Source organism: Leuresthes tenuis, unplaced genomic scaffold (assembly GCF_036924035.1).
Source record: "Leuresthes tenuis unplaced genomic scaffold, fLeuTen1.0.hap1 SCAF_11, whole genome shotgun sequence".
Lineage (NCBI taxonomy): Eukaryota > Metazoa > Chordata > Actinopteri > Atheriniformes > Atherinopsidae > Leuresthes > Leuresthes tenuis.
The window spans coordinates 35,962,912-35,988,588 of record NW_027325365.1 but is presented as its reverse complement, the minus strand read 5'-3'; the positions used below and the strand labels follow the sequence as shown (position 1 = coordinate 35,988,588).

Here is a 25,677-nt window from a genome sequence, read left to right as displayed (position 1 = left end):
ACTGTGTTCCTCATTTTAATTAAATGAGATTTGAAAAGAAAATGTGATGATGCAGTTACTTTATGGAAGAAATGAACAATGGAGATTGAAATCAGGCTAGCATGCCATCATTAGACCTAATCATTCATCTTATGCACAGATTTTTGACAACGAAACCCTGGAAACCCTGAGACATGAAATCTATTCTATCACTGATATGACCAGCAGAATGTGTGGCTGCAGCATGCAGTGTTATGGAAGTTTTCAATCGCTTCCTTCCTAATACCTCTGATGAGCAATGAAATAGAGAAACTTACTTTTTCTGCCGGCCGGCTAAGTTTTTATTCTTCGTTGCAAGGAAAAAGATCAGTCAGTCCACACCATTCAGCGGCAATGGTATGAAAAGATCCAGAGCATTTATACCCGAGGTGGGGGCTTTGTTCTTTAGGTGTGTAACCGCACCTCCAGGGGGGGCAGGATGCAGTCTTGATGATAATTAAGAAACATGCATGTTAGGTTAAAACAGTTATCTTGTCTGAGTGTTAATTAAGAGGTAAATGGTTTAAAACAATTAGCGTGTCTGGGTGATACAAATGGTTAATGTGGATTGGAGAGTCTGTCAGTCCTGAGACATGAAATGTACCATCACAGCAGCAACAGAGTTCCCACATTAGCTGTAAACTAAGTATGCACACAGATGGTCAAAATGTTTATTTCAGTCTGGTACACACATGAACTTCTCTTTAATCTGCAGTAAATTGTGAGGAAGGGAAATGAAAGAACACTCATCCAACTGTCTTTTTTTTTCTCTTGTGAAAGTGATTAAGATCAAAATGATGTGACTGGTTTAATTTACACGATCTGTACACACAGCACATTATGAGCATGCCTATCAGATGTAATTCACTGCTGTTCCAGAATGTAGAAGTACGTGGAACGCCACATGCTCAGCGAGTCACAGAGGCTGCTACCAACGTGCCCTGTAGTTTCAGGGCTCCACCGTGCTCCACAGAGGACTGGATGAGGAACCCTGTACAAGACTGCAGAGCGATGCATCAAGTTGGAGCTGGGCAGAAGGGAGTGGTTAGGCATCAGAGGTCCTTTTCTTAATCTCACTGATAAGATCAGCTCTGGATATATCAACCTATGGAGAGAGAGAGAGACAGGTTTTAATCCTGGTTTATTTAGCCACTGTGTGTCCATCTGTTTTGTTTTGACCATTGTTGCTTTCTCCTGGCTTGGAAAGATAACTGACATGCTCGCTCCACATATTACAGATGGGATTTACATCTGCATTTTGATATATGTAAGCCCAGTTATGTCTAATCAGACAATCACAAATGATGACTCAAAGCAATCCTTTATGGGTCGATGAAGAAGCTGGCCTCATGCAGTGTCTGCTGGAACTGCTCAAATTCATTAGGATGGCCTTGGTAGAGATACTTGGGCCTTGAAGGATTCTTGGAAAAGGGGACTTCTTTCAGATGCCCCAATAAATGGCACCACTGGACCTTCAAACAGGATCCAAAACATTGTGCTAAAAAAAAAAAAAAAAGGGTAATGAAGGGTTTTCTCTAACTTGCACTGCTGCCACACCTGTAAGCCAGGATCTTCCCTCCCACAGAGACACGCTTGGCAGCAGACAGGGCAAAGTTCAGAGCATTGGTCTCCATGTCCATGGCAAAGCTCCTCTCACTCTTTGAGTCGACTCAACTGTAAAACTTTAAAGGCTTTCAGCAGAAGAGGGAGGTTCTGAGTAGGGCTGAACGATTAATTGCATTTGTGATAAAATAGATATTCTAATCGTATACGTTGCGATTTAAGTCATGTGACTTTCAACACGCAAAGGGCCAAAAAAAAAAGCCCTGAGTAGACTATGACGGCCTCAGGCCCAACCACGACAGCAGCCGACACCCGGGGAGTTTGGTTTTAAAACAGGATGCTGCACAGCGCCAGCTATGGTGCGAAACATGTCTTCCTACTGTCGCCACGTCGCTAGGCAACACGACAAACTCCTTTCAACATTTAAAAAACACCATAAAGCCTGATATGATAACTGCACGGCCCAAACGGTGATTAGCAGCGTATCGCATCATCAGCACAGCACCCGACAGGGCTGGTTAACCGAAATGTTGGAAAGCGTGACTCCATATGAAACTTCGCCAAAACCGTGAGAAATTACTCGAGCAATAACGGAGTTTTGACATGATGCCCATCACCACGGTGACCAAGCCTGGGTTTACAGCCTTAATTAATACACTGGACTAGAAAAACGCAAGCAAAGAGTGACTGCAGAGTGGAAAACAGCAGAGTTTTTCGCCACCGTCCAACATGTGGTCAAGCCGTACAGCGGAGCCCTATCAGGGCTATCAGCACAGCGCCTGGGGGGGAGCGCCTGGGGGTAGCGCCTGGGGGGGAGCACAGTCACACGACTGATGCACATTTCAAGCTGGGCGGAGACACTGCACACATTCGGTTTTAAAACAGCTGCAGCACATTTCACACACACGAAAATGCGTAAAAAGTAAAAGAAAAAATAGAACGTGTCGACTTTTTATTATTATTGTATCAAGTTGCCAGCATGCTGCGTTATAATGAATGAGCCGGGCCAGATGTGTTCCATGTTTGTTGTATCTGACAACAGGCCTTCAGTTTCTTAATGTTCTTTATGGAGGCTGTGAGCGCAGGCTTGTGCAATATTCATTTTAGAATCGACGTGGTCAGTTGACAGCATTCTGATACTGATACTTTTTTCAAAAAAAGGATTATTAATTGACATGTTTTGATGTAATTATTTTATAAGCTGCATATCAATTATCATTTTAAGCTCAGTAAGTTCAGATAACATTTGTCCGGTAAATTAAAAACCTACAGGTCACATGACCAGTGCCAATCTTTTCAAGTGGAAACGCTGCTCCTGAGCTGCCGTTCTTGGATTCCATTTCCTCCCCTTGGTTGGGTTTGGAACCACCTTACTAATTACCAGCTAACAGGAGCTCTGTCCTTTAGTATATTTAAACTCCTCTACTAGACTAGATACTGGGATACTGAGTATGCCTTTCCCATACAGTGCCACAGTACTTAAGCATCTAGGAACACCAGCCACTTCCTAATGTAAAAGCTAACTAATCTTTCCATTTTTTCTGCAACAGATAATGGAATCTCATACACAGACAGTGACCACATCAACCGAGGAAACAATCCAAACTGCAGACACCACAGCTTCAACTTTCCCGGAAGCCCTGATTTATCTATTCTATCCAGTCCCTCAGCAGCATCTTTCTGAAACTGCACTGTTCCTAATTATTTTTTTGAATTTTTTCTTCATCTATTACAAACTTTCTATCACTTAATTTCCCTCACTTATTGAGATACTTCTAGATTTAGGTTTGATTTTCATACCAGCCCACTTTAGATTTTTATCAAGTCTCAAGTATTCTCTTCATGCATGGCACTGTTGTATTTCTAGCCTCTGCCAACCTGTTGTGAAACCTGCTGTACTTAGTCACATGACGCGACTCAAGTCGCATTTAAGTCGCACAAACAAAAGACAAAAGACTCGAGACTTGACTTCACACTTGCCCTAAAAAGACTTGAGCCTTGACTTGGACTTGAGGTATGGGAATCATAAACAATCTTCATTTAATGAAATGATAGTTTCTGGTCTTTATTTTATTAATTCCGCGGTATGACAAGGCTGATGGGAGCAGTGTTGTTTTCGTCAACGATGACGATGATAAAAGCATTTCGTTGATGCCACTTTTTTCATGATGATAACAAGAAGGTGACGAGATAAACATGGCTCTTTGATGACTAAAACATGACGAGACTTGTGTGAGTTTTCATTGACGACACAAGAATGGACATAAATGTTAGTGGGTGGTCTGTCAGACGTTTAAAATGCATGACATTTCTGCTTATTGTGCGTGTAATCTGTCAATTAAAACCTAAATAGCATCTGCTGCTGCATCCTTTCCTTGTTTGGCCACGCCCACCACCTGGCAGGCAGCGCACAACGTGCTCAACACGTCACACTGTTGTCACTCATCACAGACACCGGACCATGAGGGTGAAACATTCAACACAGGGGCTTCAACGTTGCAGTGCTTACAAATAACTTTGGCTCTGTCGCCTGCGCCGTCTGGAAGAACTTTGAAATGAAAATGGCCATTTAAAAGTTCTGTAACCTTCTCCATGTTTGTTTCGCCCGCTTCATCCGCCATTCGTTTCTTTTCTGACTGTTTCCTGTGAGCGCCGCAGCAGGAAGAAACATACTGGGCTCATTCACGCTGGACTTTTTCAAAATAAAAGCCGGTGAGCAACAGACGTTTACAATGAAAATAATAAATATAAAAACTGCGTTAATGGGAGACAAATACTTGTCGGCAACAATGAATTCATTAGTTAATGCAAAAATAACGCGTTACAATAAATTAACGTTATTTCTAAGGGTTAGATTTAAACAGGGTCTCTGCAGGTTTCAACAAGTCAAATGACTTTTTAAGACCATAATGAATACAGTTTAAGACCCATTTCACAACCATACATCCTTCCATCATCTGCCGCTTATCCGGGGGTCGGGTCGCGGGGGCAGCTGCTTTAACAGAGAAACCCAGACCTCCCTGTCCCTGGCCAATTCCTCCAGCTCTTCCGGGGGGACCCTGAGGCGTTCCCAGGCCATAGTCTCTCCAACGTGTCCTGGGTCTCCCCCGGGGTCTCCCCCCAGTGGGACGTGCCCGGAACACCTCCCCAGGGAGGCGCCCAGGGGGCATCCTAACCAGACTGTAAGTCGGGAGTACCGGCCGAAGGAGGAGGAGACAGCAGTCTGTAAGTCGGGAGTACCGGCCGAAGGAGGACGAGACAGCAGTCTGTAAGTCGGGAGTACCGGCCGAAGGAGGACGAGACAGCAGTCTGTAAGTCGGGAGTACCGGCCGAAGGAGGACGAGACAGCAGTCTGTAAGTCGGGAGTACCGGCCGAAGGAGGACGAGACAGCCGTCTGTAAGTCGGGAGTACCGGCCGAAGGAGGACGAGACAGCCGTCTGTAAGTCGGGAGTACCGGCCGAAGGAGGACGAGACAGCAGTCTGTAAGTCGGGAGTACCGGCCGAAGGAGGACGAGACAGCCGTCTGTAAGTCGGGAGTACCGGCCGAAGGAGGACGAGACAGCAGTCTGTAAGTCGGGAGTACCGGCCGAAGGAGGACGAGACAGCCGTCTGTAAGTCGGGAGTACCGGCCGAAGGAGGACGAGACAGCCGTCTGTAAGTCGGGAGTACCGGCCGAAGGAGGACGAGACAGCCGTCTGTAAGTCGGGAGTACCGGCCGAAGGAGGACGAGACAGCCGTCTGTAAGTCGGGAGTACCGGCCGAAGGAGGACGAGACAGCAGTCTGTAAGTCGGGAGTACCGGCCGAAGGAGGACGAGACAGCCGTCTGTAAGTCGGGAGTACCGGCCGAAGGAGGATGAGACAGCAGTCTGTAAGTCGGGAGTACCGGCCGAAGGAGGACGAGACAGCAGTCTGTAAGTCGGGAGTACCGGCCGAAGGAGGACGAGACAGCCGTCTGTAAGTCGGGAGTACCGGCCGAAGGAGGACGAGACAGCCGTCTGTAAGTCGGGAGTACCGGCCGAAGGAGGATGAGACAGCAGTCTGTAAGTCGGGAGTACCGGCCGAAGGAGGACGAGACAGCCGTCTGTAAGTCGGGAGTACCGGCCGAAGGAGGACGAGACAGCAGTCTGTAAGTCGGGAGTACCGGCCGAAGGAGGACGAGACAGCAGTCTGTAAGTCGGGAGTACCGGCCGAAGGAGGATGAGACAGCAGTCTGTAAGTCGGGAGTACCGGCCGAAGGAGGACGAGACAGCCGTCTGTAAGTCGGGAGTACCGGCCGAAGTAGGACGAGACAGCCGTCTGTAAGTCGGGAGTACCGGCCGAAGGAGGACGAGACAGCCGTCTGTAAGTCGGGAGTACCGGCCGAAGTAGGACGAGACAGCCGTCTGTAAGTCGGGAGTACCGGCCGAAGGAGGACGAGACAGCAGTCTGTAAGTCGGGAGTACCGGCCGAAGGAGGACGAGACAGCAGTCTGTAAGTCGGGAGTACCGGCCGAAGGAGGACGAGACAGCCGTCTGTAAGTCGGGAGTACCGGCCGAAGTAGGACGAGACAGCAGTCTGTAAGTCGGGAGTACCGGCCGAAGGAGGACGAGACAGCAGTCTGTAAGTCGGGAGTACCGGCCGAAGGAGGACGAGACAGCAGTCTGTAAGTCGGGAGTACCGGCCGAAGTAGGACGAGACAGCAGTCTGTAAGTCGGGAGTACCGGCCGAAGGAGGACGAGACAGCAGTCTGTAAGTCGGGAGTACCGGCCGAAGGAGGACGAGACAGCAGTCTGTAAGTCGGGAGTACCGGCCGAAGGAGGACGAGACAGCAGTCTGTAAGTCGGGAGTACCGGCCGAAGGAGGACGAGACAGCCGTCTGTAAGTCGGGAGTACCGGCCGAAGGAGGACGAGACAGCCGTCTGTAAGTCGGGAGTACCGGCCGAAGGAGGACGAGACAGCAGTCTGTAAGTCGGGAGTACCGGCCGAAGGAGGACGAGACAGCAGTCTGTAAGTCGGGAGTACCGGCCGAAGGAGGATGAGACAGCAGTCTGTAAGTCGGGAGTACCGGCCGAAGGAGGACGAGACAGCCGTCTGTAAGTCGGGAGTACCGGCCGAAGGAGGACGAGACAGCAGTCTGTAAGTCGGGAGTACCGGCCGAAGGAGGACGAGACAGCCGTCTGTAAGTCGGGAGTACCGGCCGAAGTAGGACGAGACAGCCGTCTGTAAGTCGGGAGTACCGGCCGAAGGAGGACGAGACAGCAGTCTGTAAGTCGGGAGTACCGGCCGAAGTAGGACGAGACAGCAGTCTGTAAGTCGGGAGTACCGGCCGAAGGAGGACGAGACAGCAGTCTGTAAGTCGGGAGTACCGGCCGAAGTAGGACGAGACAGCAGTCTGTAAGTCGGGAGTACCGGCCGAAGGAGGACGAGACAGCAGTCTGTAAGTCGGGAGTACCGGCCGAAGGAGGACGAGACAGCAGTCTGTAAGTCGGGAGTACCGGCCGAAGGAGGACGAGACAGCAGTCTGTAAGTCGGGAGTACCGGCCGAAGGAGGACGAGACAGCAGTCTGTAAGTCGGGAGTACCGGCCGAAGTAGGACGAGACAGCAGTCTGTAAGTCGGGAGTACCGGCCGAAGGAGGACGAGACAGCAGTCTGTAAGTCGGGAGTACCGGCCGAAGGAGGACGAGACAGCCGTCTGTAAGTCGGGAGTACCGGCCGAAGGAGGACGAGACAGCAGTCTGTAAGTCGGGAGTACCGGCCGAAGGAGGACGAGACAGCAGTCTGTAAGTCGGGAGTACCGGCCGAAGGAGGACGAGACAGCAGTCTGTAAGTCGGGAGTACCGGCCGAAGGAGGACGAGACAGCAGTCTGTAAGTCGGGAGTACCGGCCGAAGGAGGACGAGACAGCAGTCTGTAAGTCGGGAGTACCGGCCGAAGGAGGACGAGACAGCAGTCTGTAAGTCGGGAGTACCGGCCGAAGGAGGAGGAGACAGCAGTCTGTAAGTCGGGAGTACCGGCCGAAGGAGGACGAGACAGCAGTCTGTAAGTCGGGAGTACCGGCCGAAGGAGGACGAGACAGCAGTCTGTAAGTCGGGAGTACCGGCCGAAGGAGGATGAGACAGCAGTCTGTAAGTCGGGAGTACCGGCCGAAGGAGGACGAGACAGCAGTCTGTAAGTCGGGAGTACCGGCCGAAGGAGGACGAGACAGCAGTCTGTAAGTCGGGAGTACCGGCCGAAGTAGGACGAGACAGCAGTCTGTAAGTCGGGAGTACCGGCCGAAGGAGGACCAGACAGCAGTCTGTAAGTCGGGAGTACCGGCCGAAGGAGGACGAGACAGCAGTCTGTAAGTCGGGAGTACCGGCCGAAGGAGGACGAGACAGCAGTCTGTAAGTCGGGAGTACCGGCCGAAGGAGGACGAGACAGCAGTCTGTAAGTCGGGAGTACCGGCCGAAGGAGGACGAGACAGCAGTCTGTAAGTCGGGAGTACCGGCCGAAGGAGGATGAGACAGCAGTCTGTAAGTCGGGAGTACCGGCCGAAGGAGGACGAGACAGCAGCCTGTAAGTCGGGAGTACCGGCCGAAGGAGGACGAGACAGCCGTCTGTAAGTCGGGAGTACCGGCCGAAGGAGGACGAGACAGCAGTCTGTAAGTCGGGAGTACCGGCCGAAGGAGGACGAGACAGCAGTCTGTAAGTCGGGAGTACCGGCCGAAGGAGGATGAGACAGCAGTCTGTAAGTCGGGAGTACCGGCCGAAGGAGGACGAGACAGCAGTCTGTAAGTCGTTTTGGAATGATCAACCTGCACTTAAAAGCTGCACTGGGATCTGTTTGCCCATCTAAAGACGGGAGCAAGTTGTTGGAGACTTTGAGCAGAGTAGATCCCGTGAAGCCTGAGTGAAATGTTTTATATTATAACTGATGTTTAAGAAAGGCAGAAAAGAAAGAGTGAAATCTGTCTCAGCCTGAACAAGGAGCTGCTAACCAACCAGAGAACAGTGTGGACACCTCCAGGGTTACGTGTGTGTGTCAATCATACCTCCTCTCTGGTGGCCACCACGCGGAGTTTGACCACTCCATCTTTGAGCTCCTGCTCTCCCAGTATGGCCACCAGGGGGATGCCTGACTCCTCGCAGTGCTGCAGCTGACTGAGCAGTTTGGGGTTCTTCTTGTACATCACCTCAGCCTGGAGGACAACAAAAATGCAGATTAAGGATTTAGTCCCCGTTTTTCAGGGATTCAAATATAAATGAGACAGTAACCTGAAAATGTGCATTTCCAATCTTTGGAAAGCAAAGAGAATGATTAAATACCTGGATGGAGGCAGTCATGATGTTAAGTTTAGTCATTGAAAAAAAAAGAAAAACGGCACAAATGTCCCGGGGTACTCGTACTTATTTACATGAATCAGTACGACTGCATGAAAACTGTCACATGTTGGTTTGAATTTTCCAATCAGCAATATCTATTCCTCCCCTCTCCAGTGTGTGATAGAAAAGTGAGCCTGGATCTGATCATGTGCAGTGTGAAGCATCAACCTGAATCAGCCACAGCTCTGGGATCAGTTAGTTAGCAGTGAGAATGTGGTACTTCTCATCCAAAACACACATTCATTAAATTAGTTACACTGTTAACAGCTGATGAGTTACATGGATATTTGCATGAATAAGCAGGTGTTCCTGGCAAAGTCCAGAGTGTATATAAGTTCACTTCAGCTTTGAAATGTAATACTGATCAATTCAGCATCAAAGCTACAGATGACAGACCAGATGGTAACACCACAGGAAAGTAGGGATAAAGCCTGATAACTCCTGGTTTTATACACATGTTCCCAACTCAGCCCACAGCAATACAAGTTTAAATGCTAAACTGGAAATAGAAGGGAAAAAATGAACATGACAATCCATACAAATGTCTCTCTCTCTTTGTCTCTCCCTCTCACACCTTAATGCCAGCATTCCAGAGCTCAGTGATGAGCCTGAGTCTCTCCTCAAGCAGGTTCTTCTGAGCAGACACTACCATGACCTGAACCTCCGTGGTACGGACCTTCTCTGCTGAGGCCTGGACAGTAAGCCAGTGTTAGAGCTGCGACATCACTATGCACCAAACACTCAGTCAGGTCAGGGTTAGGAAGTGAACATCACCTCAGCCTTCTGCTCCATGATGGAGAAGATCCTCTCGATGCCAATGCTGACTCCCACACACGGAACCTTCCTACCTTTGGGGTCAAACATCCCCACCAGACCATCGTATCGGCCCCCTCCAGCTACGCTCCCAACACTGACGCTTTCCTCTGCGTTGGCCCCATTCTGAGTCTCATTAGTAGCTGGAGCCACACCGGCCTGAGTCAGCACCGCCTCATAAATGACTCCAGTGTAATAATCCAGACCCCGGGCCAGACTGAGGTCAAACACTACCTAAGGATGACAAATTTAACAATATCAAGTACACAGAGTGTACTGGTGACACCAGAAAAGTGTGCAAAACATTAGGAAATCAGCCCTGCAGAGAGCGGTGGATAATAGTGCAGTCTCACCTTGTCTGTGACCTGGAACAGCTGCAGGTAGCTAAAGAGAAGCTTGACATCTGAGAGGCCAGCGCAGGCTTGCTTACTCTGAGACATTTTGGGGTCCTGGAGGAGGCGCTCCGCTAAGTCCATTCCACCTGCAACACAAACAGTACCCTACTGAAATCAAGCAGATGTTCAGTCCAATAACGCTCCTTCTTTTAGCTCCATTTCTGGTGACTTCCGAGTGAGCTGATATCATTAAATAAGCTTTAAAAGGATTGTGTTAGGGAAACATGCTTCTTTCTGTGCTTAAGAGCATATATTTGGATGTCTGAGGCCCCTGCTAATTCCATCCATCCATTTTCTATACCTCCTTAATCCAGCTCAGGGTGGCAGGGGGGCTGGAGCCTGTCCCAGGCTAGAGGCAGGGTACACCTGGACAGGTAACCAGTCCATCACAGGGCCACACAGAGACACACAACCATGCACACTCTCACTCACTCATAGGGTCATTTTTGAGGCACCAGTTAACCTAACAGCATGTTGTTGGACGGTGGGAGGAAGCCGGAGAACCTGGAGAGAACCCACGCCTACACAGGGAGAACATGCAGGCTCCCCACAGACAGAACCAGCTGAGATGAGAACCTCACTGCCAAGTCAAAAAACACCAGCATGGTATTTTGTTTTATGCCCCATTTACCTGAAAGTGTTCGGATGCAGTGAAAACATACAACGCATTATCCAATCTCCTCCTCCTTTATCTCCACCTAACTTCAACTTCAGATGATGCTGCATTCATGGTGCCTCGGAAATGTGAAATTATAACTCTTTTCCTCTTGCTTCATGCTGCAACATCCAATCTCACCTTCAGTTACTGTCTGCTCTGACTCTTTACTAAACAGGAGCTGTCTCTGTATTATTTCCCCGGGACCTCAGGAAACTTGTAAGAAAATGCACAATATGTCACCGTTAAGATGAAGACAGATGGTGGAGTCAAGCTCAGCTAAGTCCTTACCACAAGAAATAACTGGATTAAGAAAACACAGGTGGAACAAAAACTAGGAAATGGAGATGTGATGGTTTAAATAATTGGAAATTGCATTCATGCACAGAACTTTGCTGGGCTGGAACTCTCACCCTGCATGCTGACATACTCCCCAATCTGGTTGGCAGCCTCCTCTGACAAGCCCTTCTCATTCACCATCTCTTTCTTTACATCCTCCCAGGGCATCTGGAGCAGAAGCAGCAAAACGGGTACATGATTCAGAGCAGACTGTCAGACTGAGACAAGGAAAAGCATAAGAACATAGGGGACACAGAAGAAGAGCAGGCCTGTGGTCTTAATACATGCAGCTAAAACTGTTTCCCTGAATGAAGACGTATTCTAGTATATACAGGATGTGAAGGCCAGAGCTGATTTTGGCTGGAAAAAAAAAAATCATTAAAAATGTACATTTAATTTAATATCGAGACAAAAAAAGGAGAAACTCTAACTGCCCGAGACATTTGAATCCTATCCTCAGTGTTTTTCACTGCTGAAAGATGAATGAATCAGACTTAAATCAAAACAAATGGAGGCTGTTTCTCAGCTGTTATGGGGTGCTCTGCTCATCTCTTTGCAGTTAAACAGAATTCCGAAACAAGAGATCTCTTCATTTTCCTCACGTTGATGTCCACCACAGTCTTCGAGGGGACCACTACCTGCTTTGGTGAGTTACCACCATGAGCAGAGCAGCCCACCCTGCCTCCCTGCGGTCCCCTTAACGTTTCTCATTCACATTTCTTGTTTGCACATTTTCAAACATTTGTGTTGCTAGTGACTGGAATCCTGGCTTTCCAAAGAGTTATAGCAGGAAGCGCATGTGATGGTGCATGTGAAGGGAACACACTGGGTGGAGTCTTCGTACCTTATCTAGTTTGTCCACTGTTGAACAGATGGTGCGAAACTTGTCATCTGGAACTCCACACACAGCAAACATCCCATCAAGGATGCGTCTGTCATTGACCTGGAAATGAAGAATGTGATAAGGAAGTGATGTTGCCTGACAAGTCTGACGACTCAGCTGAATTCACTGACTGACCTTAATACAGAAGTCCCCAAGCTCCAGCTCACTGAGGATTTCATGAACAATCTTCAGACACTCTGCATCCGGGATCATGGCATCATACTGACCTGCTATGTCAAAGTCCTGAAACACACACACACAACATTGGATAAAACTCTCAGTGAATCAAACTAGGCCAGATCCCAAACATATAAAGAGAACACTTAACAAATGAGGAGTGGAAATGTGCATCTGAGGACTCACACATTGATAAAATTCTCTGTAGCGGCCACGGGTCATTGCTGGGTTGTCACGGCGATACACCTTAGCAATGTGGTAGCGCTTGATGTTGGTTATCTTGTTCATGGCCAAGTAACGTGCAAAGGGCACCTGACAGAGAGAAAGTCAAGGGAACATGCTCTGTGCTTACTGACCTTTAGAGGACTAATGCATCTTTAACCTTATAGCACATACGTTCAACAGAAAGCAAACTTAATCGAGCTTATGGAAATGTATGTGAACTCAGACAGCTGTTCTGCACAAGACAGATGTCTGTGAGGATACAGTGAGGTCATATCTGAGGGACAGCAGCTCTCCTCCTTGGTCTTTGAGGTCATAGATGAGCTTAGAATCTTCTCCGTATTTCCCCGTCAACGTTTCCTATGGCAACAGGGAGAAGTTTCACTGCCATGTATGTTCCATGTTTCCCTGCTCGATTCCAAACAATAATGGTGTGAAAATCTACCTTTAGTTCAAAAACAGGTGTGTCGATGGTCTCTGCTGCATGGCGCTTAAAGCAGCTGATGATGGTGTTGAAGACTTTCTCTCTGATGGCCATCTGCTTGGGGTTGTAGTCCCGTGTTCCCTGCCAGACAAACACATCCCCTTTGTTTCCATCTGACTACTGAATGCATTTGTTTTCACTTAATTACAATATTCTAGCAGCTGTGCTGGAGCAACACATTTCAAATGAACAATCAGAAGAAAATGAAGATGAAAAGAAGAAGTAGCAGGTGTTACTACAACTACTTTAAAGTAGGGGTGTCATGTGGTTTTAGCAACCACTCGATCCTATTCAGTGGGTGGGTCTCCATGGTGAGATTAACTGGGTTACAGCTACAGTTGGGTTCTGCTCCTTATCTGAGGGGAATTATTAATAATTAATTATTATATGGATATATGGCGGTGAATGAATGGAATCACTGGCACAAAGCAGGTCATACCCCGGTACCATAGGTGGCGCTGTCCCCATTTCAGCTATCGCTAATAGAGCCACTTCCTGTTGACGTCTTCACCACCAACAACAACAAACTCAGGCATTCAGAAAGATGGAGAACGCAGAGCGAGATGAAGCTGCGTCCCTCTCCATCTGTGATGAGCTGGTTATGGAACAGAGATGCACAACGGCGCATTCTCCATCGCGTTGTTTCTTTCTTTCCGTAATTTAGCCATTAATCCGATCCGATAGCACTCATGTAACCCCAGACTCACTGTTCTGCTGGGAATCCTGCATCCTGGGACTCACATGGATTTCACTTCGACACCTACCTAAACATGCCTGCACCCCCCCCCCCCCCCCCCCCCCCCCCCCCCCCTCTAAACCTCTAAACTCCCCAGATACAAATCTGATGGGAATCTGTGGGAATCAAGTCCAACATTTGAAGACCCTCCCCACAACCCACAGGGCCCTAAGGATCTGTTGCTAAGGTACAAGACTCTCCAGGACACCTTCAGCTGTTCTTTGACCACGCACTGACTGCTCCGAGCTCTTTGGGCAGGAAGAGGAGAGCTCACTCTGTAGTAAGTCATAATGTTCGGTGTAAATCCAGAATGAAATCCACTTATTACAGTCCCTGACAAAAGTCTTGTCGCTTGGGTACAAGTTGACCTTAAGTGCCCCTAAAATAAATGTCTAATAATTTTTTTTATACAAGAAATGGCTAATTTCAATCCCAACAACTTTTGAAATGATGTTTTGGTGCCAAACAAAATTGCTGAAAAGCATTCTAACCTTCACAGCTTGGCAAAGCCCACTGAATCGGTTTTTGCAAAGACAAAAGTCTTTGTCTGTGACCAACAATTAATCAACCAATAAGTGGGTGTGTATAAAAAGAACCCCAGCACATTAGACCGTCATCAACTGCAACTTGACCACTGCCACTGAGGTGGCTGACACCTTCAATGTGTCTCAGCGTCAAGTAGAAAGAATAAGAAAAAGATTTGAAGAGACTGGAGATGTTTTTGACAAGCCCAGGTCTGGCAGACCCTGCAAGACAACTGCTCAGGAGAACCGTTTGTTGGTTCGAAAATCCAAGGCCAACCCCTTTCCCACTGCTCCACCAGGCCAGGTCATCTCAAGTTCCCGTGTCAACCAGAACAGTTTGTAGAATTCTGTCTTGAAAAGGCCTCCATGGTCAAATCAGTGCCCAGAAACCAGCACTAAACAAAAGGCAATTAAGGAAACGTTTGGCATTTGCCAAGGCCCACAGCCTGCCAAAAGGATGGATGCTGGAAAAGTGGCAGAAGGTGGATTTCTCAGATGAATCTTCTGTTGAATTACATCACAGCCGCCGCAAAGAATGCAGGACAGCAACTGGGGCCCGCATCGATCCAAGATTCACCCAGAAAACAGTAAATCATGGTCTGGGGTTACATCCAGTATGGGGGTGTGCGAGAGATTTGCAGGGTGGAAGGCAATATCAATAGCCTAAAATATCAAGATTAGTATTAGCTACCTCTTACACTCCCAACCATAAAAGGGGTCAAATTTAGCAGCAGGGTGGTGCTCAATCGCATACTTCAATCTCTACATCAAAGTCCCTCAAGGCGAAAAAGATCAAGGTGCTCCAGGACTGGCCAGCCCAGTCACCAGACAGGAACATCATTGAGCATGTCTGGGGTAGAATGAAAGCAGAAGCATGGAAGATGAAACCAAAGAATCCTGATGAACTCTGGGAGGCATGTAAGACTGCTTTCTTTGCTATTCCTGATGACTTCATCAATGAATTGTATGAATCATTGTCGAACTGCATGGATGCAGTCCTTCAAGCTCATGGAAGTCATACAAGATATTAAATATGAATCTCAGCACCACTACTTAATTCACTGATGTTATGCAACATATATTTGTATTTGAAGTAAATTTTTTGTTCAATTTTCACATTACTCTCTGTAGCGACAAAACTTTTGTCTTGCCAAAATCAAATTTATTTTAGGATATTAAACATACTTTGGGAGGGTTTTAGCTTTTATAGGAGCCATTTCTAAAACCAATGGATTAATTAAAAGTCAGGTTATAAGCAGTTGTTTCTATAAAATGGATAAGTGACAAGATTTTTGTCAAGGACTGTACATCAGAAAACGCTTCCATTTGGACACATTTACTTCATATGAGGAAAGATCAAAGACAGCTGACAATTATGAAGCTTTTTTTTAGTGTACCTGTTTCTCAATTAATTGTGGAGCCCCAGTTTGGGCTGTCAAGCCATTAAAAGTTTTTATCAGGTGACTGAATATGTTTGAAGTTTGTAATGTGCATCAGTGATCTCCATCACTGCTCCACTGACACTGCAAACAGTGTCCTGGCAAAAAGTACGGGATAACCATTCGTTATTTTCACTTACAGCATTTTTACAGCACCTTCGTTCATTCATTCTTCTTAAAGTATTGGTGAAATAAAGACAGATAATGTCTTATTTAGAGGCTGCATCGTCCCTGCCCCATTAACTCTGTTATATGGATGTACGAGTTTTCTAAATAGTTTTGGCAGGACACCGACTTTCACCAAACTGTTCTTGGTGAGTAGATAAAGGTATTTCATGCCAGAAATAAGGTCTAGGTTTAAAAATACCGGAGTTCCCCTTTAAATAGAGCTGTGTGAAGAAGCTTTTTAAGTGTCCACGTTGCTCACACAGCTCAAGTCCAAAGCTAAAGAGTTCCAACACCACCAAAAGCAGCGTCTCCTTCGCTTCTGAGCCTGGGTGGAGGGACAACCAACAAACCCAGAGTCCTGAGGCTGTGATCTCTGAGCTCAGAGTCCTGAGGCTGTGATCTCTGAGCTCAGAGTCCTGAGGCTGTGATCTCTGAGCTCAGAGTCCTGAGGCTGTGATCTCTGAGCTCAGAGTCCTGAGGCTGTGATCTCTGAGCTCAGAGTCCTGAGGCTGTGATCTCTGAGCTCAGAGTCCTGAGGTTAGCTCAGAGTCCTGAGGCTGTGATCTCTGAGCTCAGAGAAAGAAACCAGAACTGATGGAATATGAGAGCTTCTGGAAGGCTCTGTCAGCCACCTGGCAGCTGCATTCTGGACCACCTGTAAGCAGTTCAGAGAAATCTCTGCTGGGATACAACAAGCTGATTTAGGCTGAAACATGAAGGAACTGAGCTGTTTACATGCTGATCCAGGCTCAGATCCTGGATTATGTAAAGCATGTCTGTCTGAAGAAGACCGAACATCCAGAAGCTGTGTTATCTGAGTTCAGCTGAACAAAGGTGCCCAACAAAGAAGGAGAGAAACAGATTGCACCGCTAAACAGAGGAGACCGGAGCAGCAGCTGATGCAGGAGACAGGAAACTGGATTTTAGGATTGTGTCAACTATATGAAATAAGATCAGAAAAATATTTAGCTCTGGCATCCCTGACCATATTATCAAAAGCCAATTCAAGTTCTTGTAAATAATCACAATGGACTTGTTGATTTCCTTAAACCTTGATTAGAAGACAGGAGTGCTGTCATTTATCCAGGGGCCTGCCTATTCAGACTTTTGTAGCAGTATTTGGATCTAAAATAGAGGAGCCATGCTCATCAGACACTGTACTTGCCTCTCAATATCAGAGTCCAGTGGCAGCTCCTGACAAATTTCTCAGGGGGGCAATACTAGCGATGATGACTGAAGTGACTCGTTCAATGGGTAAATTAATCACAATTTGTTTGTTTTTTTTCTGGTCAACTCACATTACACCACCGCATAAAAGCACTAGATTGCAAGATAAAGACTTTCCCTTTAGCGTTTACCATTTATGTTTGAATTAATCCCATTATCTCTGTGGATTATTGGGAAATGTAATACCAGCCTCATCCAAGTCCCGCGACCGTCTTGTGACTGTGTCTCGCGTGAATACGTAGCTCGAAAAGTAGGCATCGATAATAAAAGCATGGCGGAAAGCGCTGACAGCACGCAGGACATTTTCCACCCCACTAAAAGGATGAAATCCGAGGTCTGGCCATATTTTGTTTTTTTTTTAAGAATGCAGAGGGACAACTGGAGGACAATTATCCTGTCTGCAGAACATGTAAGAAAAAAAGGTGCTGCGAAAGGCAGTAACACTACAAATCTACTGTCCCATCTCCATGAGCATCACCCACAGCTTTACAGCCAATGCAAGGTAAGCCAACGTCACTTCAAATCAGAGCATGTGAACGGAGCGGGGAGCGGAGCGTGCTTTTAATCAAATGGGCGGGGCGATTGCACCGTGCTGCTCCAGTTCCGCTCACACCACAAGTGAAGAGCATGCACAAATCCACCCGGAATTCACCTGAGCCTTTAACAGTTAACTAAACTGTTGTCACGCAACAAACCCGCTACACGTACGCCACGCATCGTGTCCCCGGATGAATTGCTCCTTCTTTCAAATTTGAGCGGAATACAATTCTTTGGTGAGCGGGGAGGGAACTGAGCAAAGCGTTTTGTTGCGACTTTGAGCGGTGGAGCAGGGAGGAGTGGAAATGCTCACCGCTCAGCTCCGTTCACATGCTTTGGTTCAAATACATCATGTGAGGGACATCGGCTTGAAGAAGATTGTGTCACTTGCTGATAACTTATCAGTGATGTATAGCAAAGTTTCGAGCAGTATCTATCCTCCTAAAATGCAACGTTTTCTGTTTTCATTATGAGACACTTAGCAACTACTAGCTGAGCAGCCACTAGCCGTGTTAGCAGCTGTGTTGCTAAGTGTCCAAATGAAACGGAACTGAAGACAGCCAGTCTGCTGTCGGCTTTGTGTGCTCCACTGAGCGGAGCCGACACACTGTAAGGCGGCGTAAACTAATGTAAATGTGTTCATTAAGGTTTGGAAGAACATAAGGTCATATTCATAATAGCAAGTTAAAAACGGGAGTTATATAATAAACTCTCTTTCTGTCAAAGTTTCATTTTCACAAGATTCTGGCTTCTAATATTTTAGTATGACAAGGAAATCACAAGATTTCGTGAAATTATTTCAATGTATGTGTTTTTTGGACATTTGTACAGCAATTGAGAATATCACGATAATGTCGTCAACCATGATAATTTGGTCACTATAATCGAGATATCAAAATTTCTATATCATTACATCCCTACTAGTGTGTAAACTGACATTTTAAACTGAATTTGTAAAAATATATTTTACATTTCCCCTCTTTTTAACAGGGAGGGTGGCGCCCCAGCACCCCCCCCATGGGCCAGCTGCCACTATCAGAGTCTGAAGATAGAAACTTGACAGCGCTCTTACATAAGGCCGCAGAAAACTTACAGGCCTGGCACCAGGGTAAAAAAATGTAAAAAAAGACAAATCAAACAAAACACTATGATGATCAGAAATCAGAATATGCTCAGCCATGAAACAGCCAATATTTAAACCAAGACTAAAAGTGACATCCAAAGTATGTGTGGGGCCAATAACATGTTGAGTGAGATTAAAAGAGTCAATAAAACTGGAGTCAAATTCATCTCAGGCATTATCAACATGTCACCAAGAATGAAAAATCTACATCATTTAAAAAAATGACCAAAAGTAACTAAATTCATTTCAAAATGGGTGTGGGTGGTAAGCTAAAATATGATAAAAAGGATATAAATAAAATTCAAAAGAAGAGTAAAAGGCATCGTTCACCAGCTGACGACTGAGCACCACAGCAGTGGTGGTCATGGACCGTGGCAAGCTGATAAATGTGAAATCCTCAGCACAAAGCTCAATGAGGGAAGGATAATCCATATCCCTCTGCCATGTTTCAGTGATAAAAAGCCTAGATTCTTTGACTTGCTGATGTCGCTCAACACTAAAGTAAAGCTAGAACTGCTTATTATTCATCATTGATAGAAGAGAATAAGAATAATCCCAGGTTTCTTTTCAGCACTGTTGCCAGGCTGACAAAGAGTCTGAGCTCTGTTGAGCCATGTATTCCTTTAACTCTCAGCAGTGATGACTTCATGAGATTCTTCATCAATAAAATTGTTTCTATCAGAGAGAAGATTAATGGAATCCTTCCCAATATCATCACTGATGTATCATCAAGTAGAGCAGCTTTAGAAGTATCTTTAGAACCTGATTTGTATTTAGACAGCTTCTGCCCAGTTGATCTTTCTGAGCTAACAACAGCAGCAGTCTCTTCTAAACCATCAACTTGTATGTTAGACCCAATCCCAACCAGACTGTTCAAGGAGGTTTTCCCCTTAATTGACACTTCCATATTGGATTTGATAAATCGGTCTTTGTTGACAGGATATGTACCTCAGACTTTTAAGGTTGCTGTAATTAAACCTTTACTTAAAAAACCTACTCTTGATTCAGAAGTGTTGGCTAATTATCGACCTATATCCAATCTCCCTTTTTTGTCTAAAGTTCTTGAAAAAATAGTTGCAGCTCAACTTTGTTATCATTTATATTTTATCTTCTCTTCATTGGCTCCCTGTTAAATTCCGAATAGAATTTAAGATTCTTCTCCTCACATATAAAGCTCTTAATGACCGAGCTCCATCATATCTTAAAGATTTAATTGTAAGATATTTTCCTAACAGAGCACTTTGCTCCCAAACTGCAGGTTTACTTGTTGTTCCCAGAGTTTCTAAAAGTAGAATGGGAGGTAGAGCCTTCAGTTATCAGGCCCCTCTCTTGTGGAATAAGCTGCCAGTAAATGTCCGGGAAGCAGACACCCTTTCCACTTTTAAGATTAGGCTTAAAACTTTCCTTTTTGATAAAGCTTATAGTTAGGGATGGCTCAGGTAATCCTGAAACATCCCATAGTTAAGCTGCTATAGGCTTAGACTGCTGGGGGACCTCATCTGTAACACCTTTCCTCACTTTGCTCTCTTTTTCCCCCTGTTTAATTTCAAAATTGATTTTATGTACATGTGACATTATTGTGGTTATTAACGTATGTTTCCCTGTTCCAACAGATATCCTTTGAATGGTGTTATGGTGTTTTTCCCCCCTCTTTTCCCTCTTTTCTGTCTTCTCAAACCCCAGCTGGTCGAGGCGGATGGCCACCCTTCCTGAGTCTGGTTCTGCCAGAGGTTTCTTCCTGGTTCTGCCAGAGGTTTCTTCTTGGTTCTGGTTCTGCCAGAGGTTTCCTCCTGGTTCTGGTTCTGCCAGAGGTTTCTTCCTGGTTCTGGTTCTGCCAGAGGTTTCTTCCTGGTTCTGCCAGAGGTTTCTTCCTGGTTCTGGTTCTGCCAGAGGTTTCTTCCTGGTTCTGGTTCTGCCAGAGGTTTATTCCTGGTTCTGCCAGAGGTTTCTTCCTGGTTCTGGTTCTGCCAGAGGTTTCTTCTTGGTTCTGGTTCTGCCAGAGGTTTCTTCCTGGTTCTGGTTCTGCCAGAGGTTTCTTCCTGGTTCTGCCAGAGGTTTCTTCCTGGTTCTGGTTCTGCCAGAGGTTTCTTCCTGGTTCTGGTTCTGCCAGAGGTTTCTTCCTGGTTCTGGTTCTGCCAGAGGTTTCTTCCTGTTAAAGGGAGTCGTTCCTTTCCACAGTCCCTCAGGCTCAGGACGGGAGATTGGACTGAAGACAAGTTTCGGTCCAATCTGTTGGTTTCCTTAGCTAGGATATTAATTTTTGAATTGGCTCCATATGAATGAATTGGATTCCAATTGGCTTGAATTGGACTATATTATTTAAGTGCCTTGAGATGACAATTGTTGTAATCTGGCGCTATATAAATAAAACTGAATTGAATTGAATTAAAGTCTTATGGATGAGCTGCATGGACGTGTGCGCTGCTGATGGGGCATGGATGAACTGGGAATGTAGTTTTTAAATCAGCAGCAGGGATGGAGATGATGGAGGAGGAGGAGGATGGCATTACCAAGCTACTGGCGTGGGATGCAAAAAGTCCCGAGGACAGGTGAGCACAGGGTGCTGGATGCTAGCAACCAATTAACTTGTTTTAGAAATGCAAATCACAAGATGATTCCATCACGTTTCTTTTACCTCATCTGCAAAAAGCTTACCATTAATAATATTTATTATTTATAATTAGATTGTAATAACTTTAATTAATTTAACAGCACAGTGTTTCAAAGAGTAAAGCAGCATTTCTTCCTTCTGTTTTGCATAGTAGTTAACAGACAACAATCAATTGATATGGACTTCAAATCTTAATTAAATCCTAACTCGTATACTGCTGCAAACCACAAGGAGCGGTCCCTTGGACTGTATACAGTTTGTGAGTCATGACATAACTCGATCCTCATCATTCGGTCAGTGTTTTGTCAGTGCGTTTGGTGTGGCTGAGGACAGTGTTAAACTGGGTGAGAAATGTAGCACTATGACAAAGTTCCTGTTCCTGTTGGTGGCTCCTGTCTGTGTCCATTGATGAGCAGCTGAATGTGAATGTCAGTGTGAGGGACTTACAGGAAGTTCAGTCTAAAATAAAAGTCCCACCTTCAGACCTCATCATTGCTCATCGCAGCTCATTGCTTGTATTATCAGTGCTAATCTTTTTTAGTGTTATTAAAGTATTAATACTCTGTTAATAACATATTCATTCTTTGCCCAAGTAAGAAAGAGCAGTGAGAGTAAGAAACAACACTTCTAATCAAGCTAAGGTTCAAATCTATCCTGACTCTTACCTTTGGTGTTTTGAGGACAAACTGGTGTTTGCCATCATCTCCTCCAAGCTGAGCCTTTAGCTCCAGCAGTTTAGCTACCTCTTCATCGATCTGCAACACACACATAAACCACAAGTTGGGGGATTAGTCTTAGGAGCTGTTGAATTATCATGAAGAAAGCTCAACTCCACCAGTGTTCAGACCCACCTGAGCCACGGTGATTCCAGGGACAGAATGCAGAGATCGGACACGTGTTGCCATCCGAAAGGCCGTCAGAGCAGAGCAAACACGAACACAGGACATGGTCAACATGGTCATCCAACGCCACAGGGAGCAGGTAGAATTGAAAAACAGTCCCAAAATCAGAAGAGCCAAAATTCAGGAGAGCATCATGGGTACGACAAAATCCAATAGTATTGTCCAGGGCCAGCCAGTGCAGCCAATCACAAAAGCACGGATGGAGCCATCCAGCAGGGTTGGATCCCCCAGACAGTGAGGTAGATGATGAAAGGCAAAGCGGCCCGAGGTCATCGAGGGCCAGGCAGGAAGAACAGGAGAAAAGCGGTAAGCAACCCTGTCACTAGGGGAAGGCGGGGCATGACGCATCATCATCACCACAGCGTGGAGGATAGAACATGAGATGTAGCAAGTCAATCAAAAGTACCAGACCAACACACACACACACACACACACACACACACACACAGACCAACACACACACACACACACACACACAGACCAACACACACACACACACACACACACACACACAGACAGACCAACACACACACACACACACACACACAGACCAACACACACGTACACACACACAGACCAACACACACACACACACACGCACACACAGACCAACACACACGTGTACACACACACACACACACACACACACACACACACACACACACACAGACACAGACAGACCAACGCAGCCCTGGTGCTTGGTATGTGTCTTATGAAGCATTAGAAGGCTACACACACAACTAAGTGACAAAGAAAAAGAAAAGTTGAACATTTTATCTGCTGCCTGTTACCATGCATACCATCCCACAGGGCCCTAAGGATCTGTTGCTAAGCTACCAGACTCTCCAGGACACCTTCAGCTGTTCTTTGACCACGCACTGACTGCTCACTCTGTAGTAGGTCATAATGTTATGGCTGATCGGTGCATACTGTGCATCAGTTAACTCTGAACTTCAGTACTTGTATGTTACTGAATGTAGACATATTTATGCAAGTGCATTTAAATCCTCTGGGAGTCTGCTGATATGACAATTATCATGAAGTACACACCAACATCAGGCCCGGCTCTGGAGGACATATTCATATTATTACATGTCAGCTAGGGCTGCACAATTCATTGTATTTTGATCGTGATCACGATTTTGGTGGCCACAATTATATTAATCTGATCATCAACGATATTTACATTCAAACTGCAGCTCTGCTGCCTGCATCTAACCACATGTTCTCAACCAGCCATCTACCAACCACCAGGGGGCGACAGCATGGTTAAGGCTTCATTAAGCTGCCTGAACAACAAGCGCAGTGTAAGACAGCCTGCAGCGGCGGCTCGTTGGACAGTCTATGAGTTAGACGGGGCGACATCCACTGTCTGGACTCGTTTCAGATTCAGGGCAAGTGACGTTAAACAAGAGCAAGTTATCTGCAAAGAGTGTAACAGAGTAGTGTCTGCCCCAGAGTAACACTAATCTGTTCTACCACCTGAAAAAACATCACAAACCTAAACATGAGGAATGCATGAAGGCCAAAGCTAATGTTAATTCCCAAAATCCGCGTCTGTGTCCAGCGCCGACCCAGACAACCATTACAGCAGCCTGCACCGGGCAGAACCCCATCCATCCACCTCCCAAAGACACGCAGGAATAACAGCCATAAAACAGCCAGCTTTTTATTTGGCCTAAGACATCTGTGCGATGGGGTTTTTGTTTTTATTTTGCATTATTTTTCATTTATTCTAATTTCAACTTTTCACTAAAAGTTGTTGGCACATTATTTGTTTATAAATGGTGCAATAAAAATCCATTTTTTTCCAGACATGATGAATGATCATGATTAATAATCGTGATTAGAATATTGATAAAAAATAATCGTGGTTATGGTTTAGGTCATAACCGTGCAGCCCCAATATCAGCAGAACATCTAGAGACCCACAAAAGATTAAAAAGGATATTTATTGTTTCTCTACATCTGCTGTGGATCAGGAAGTGTGTCCATGAAACAGGGGGATAAGTACTACTCTAAGTGTGAGCTGCCCTCACTCAGGTGAGCGGCCTGGTGAATTGCAGAGCAACATGTTGCTTAATGACGACGTCGCCGTTACGGAGGAGTATAAACCGAGCATTAGACTCGCCTGAAGCCACCGGCTAGCCGCTCCAGCCCGCAGCTAGCAGCCGGCTGAAAAGAAACACAGTAACCAGCACTGTGCGAATATCTTACATCTCTAAAGCTAAAATATGATTAGTGTTCATCTAGTTCCGAAACACTGATCATATTTACAGGAATTCAATGTGTAATGAACAGAATATGGAAATACGGTTTTTCAAGTGACTGAGCCTTTCTTAGTCATTAGATATACTGGACGTTTGTAATGGCTTATAACGTAAGAGTAACGCATTATTATAAACCAAAACTGTGCTCCATACTTTTTTCTGTTAGTTTCCTGATGTGTGCTTAAGTTAGCCGCTTTCCTTTCAGTGGGATAAAACGCGCGTGATGCTGACCGCGTGTTACGAGCTCGCTTTGACATGGATGTAAGTGTGAAACACAAACATGAGCGCTGACCTGCTCTTTGTTCGCCTTATCGGATTTTAACCTCCGAACGACTTCGCCTTGGATTTTAATGGCCTCTTGAATCTGAGCCTTGTCCTCCATAGCGTTTCATTAAGGTGCTGCTGAGCCCGCAGCTGACAAAATTATGGCTGACGTAAAACGGAAACGGAAGTACGTATTACTTCCGTTGAACTTCTTCTTCTTCTTCTTCTTCTTCTTCTTCTTCTTCTTCTTCTTCTTCTTCTTCTTCTTCTTCTTCTACCTTTTTTTCTCTATCTTTGTCTAAATTTGTTTAATGTTTCATTAGTTGTGTTGGTTTTGAGTCTTTTGTGTAGTGTGTGGAAAGTTTAATTTCGTTTTTTAGTTGTTTTGTTTGGTGTGCTTCCCAGCCTTGCTGGGAGGCCAAAATGGCGTCCGGTGGCTTCTCCATGCTGTCACGGAAGCACGGCATCAGGGTTGGTGCCGGCTCTCCGTGCAGCGTGGAAGAAGTGGCGCTGGCCGTGGGGCAGGTGATCGGGCACGGCGCAGTTAAGTCTGCTGCCCGCATGAACAAGGCGGTGGTCTTGTTTGTGGAGAAGGTGGAACAGGTTAAAAGGTTGGTGGAGACGGGCATCACCGTGAACGGGATGTTTGAGCCGGTGCTGCCGTTAACTTAGCCGGCCACGAAAATCACCTTGTCAAACGTCCCCCCATTTCTTAGTGATGAGTTCCTGATAAAGGAACTATCGAGACACGGAAAGGTAGTGTCTCCTCTGAGGAAGGTTCTGTCGGGCTGCAAGTCTCCCCTGCTGAGACACGTGGTGTCTCACCGAAGGCAGCTGTACATGATCCTCAACAACAAGGAGGACGTGTTTGACTATCGGTTCCGTGTCCGCGTAGATGAGTTCGAATATATTCTATTCGCGACATCATCGTTTGTCAAGTGCTTTGGGTGTGGTGAGGAGGGACATTTGATCAGGGCCTGTCCC

The 25,677-nt window shown here is 46.2% G+C and overlaps 2 protein-coding genes across 3 annotated transcripts in view; both read right to left on the bottom strand.

Annotated features, from left to right (window-relative positions):
- naa15a (N-alpha-acetyltransferase 15, NatA auxiliary subunit a) overlaps positions 1-25,677 on the bottom strand; it is a 290,869-nt gene that overhangs the window by 155,128 nt on the left and 110,064 nt on the right. The gene's annotated exons all lie outside the window — the stretch shown is intronic.
- hars (histidyl-tRNA synthetase) lies at positions 676-24,879 on the bottom strand. Of its 2 annotated transcripts, XM_072396302.1 has the most exons (14): positions 24,722-24,813; positions 22,109-22,481; positions 21,923-22,012; positions 12,854-12,973; positions 12,673-12,768; positions 12,373-12,498; positions 12,145-12,252; positions 11,971-12,069; positions 11,201-11,294; positions 10,091-10,218; positions 9,699-9,971; positions 9,499-9,615; positions 8,594-8,740; positions 676-1,123 (listed from the first exon to the last, which is right to left on the bottom strand). In XM_072396302.1, exons 2-14 carry the CDS (start codon positions 22,217-22,219, stop codon positions 1,064-1,066), a joined length of 1,569 nt encoding a protein of 522 aa, XP_072252403.1. In that variant the 5' UTR covers positions 22,220-22,481; positions 24,722-24,813; the 3' UTR covers positions 676-1,063. The 2 variants fall into 2 exon arrangements, with proteins under 2 accessions (XP_072252403.1, XP_072252404.1); XM_072396303.1 differs by lacking the exon at positions 22,109-22,481 and having other exon boundaries at positions 24,722-24,879.

Coding starts and splice junctions, on each gene's coding strand:
- hars (XM_072396302.1), bottom strand. CDS start 22,219: ATGACCATGTTGACCATGTCCTGTGTTCGTGTTTGCTCTGCTCTGACG. Junction 12,769..12,853: donor CACCTGTTTTTGAACTAAAG/GTAGATTTTCAC, acceptor CTGTTGCCATAG/GAAACGTTGACGGGGAAATA. Junction 1,124..8,593: donor TGGTGGCCACCAGAGAGGAG/GTATGATTGACA, acceptor CTCTCTCCATAG/GTTGATATATCCAGAGCTGA.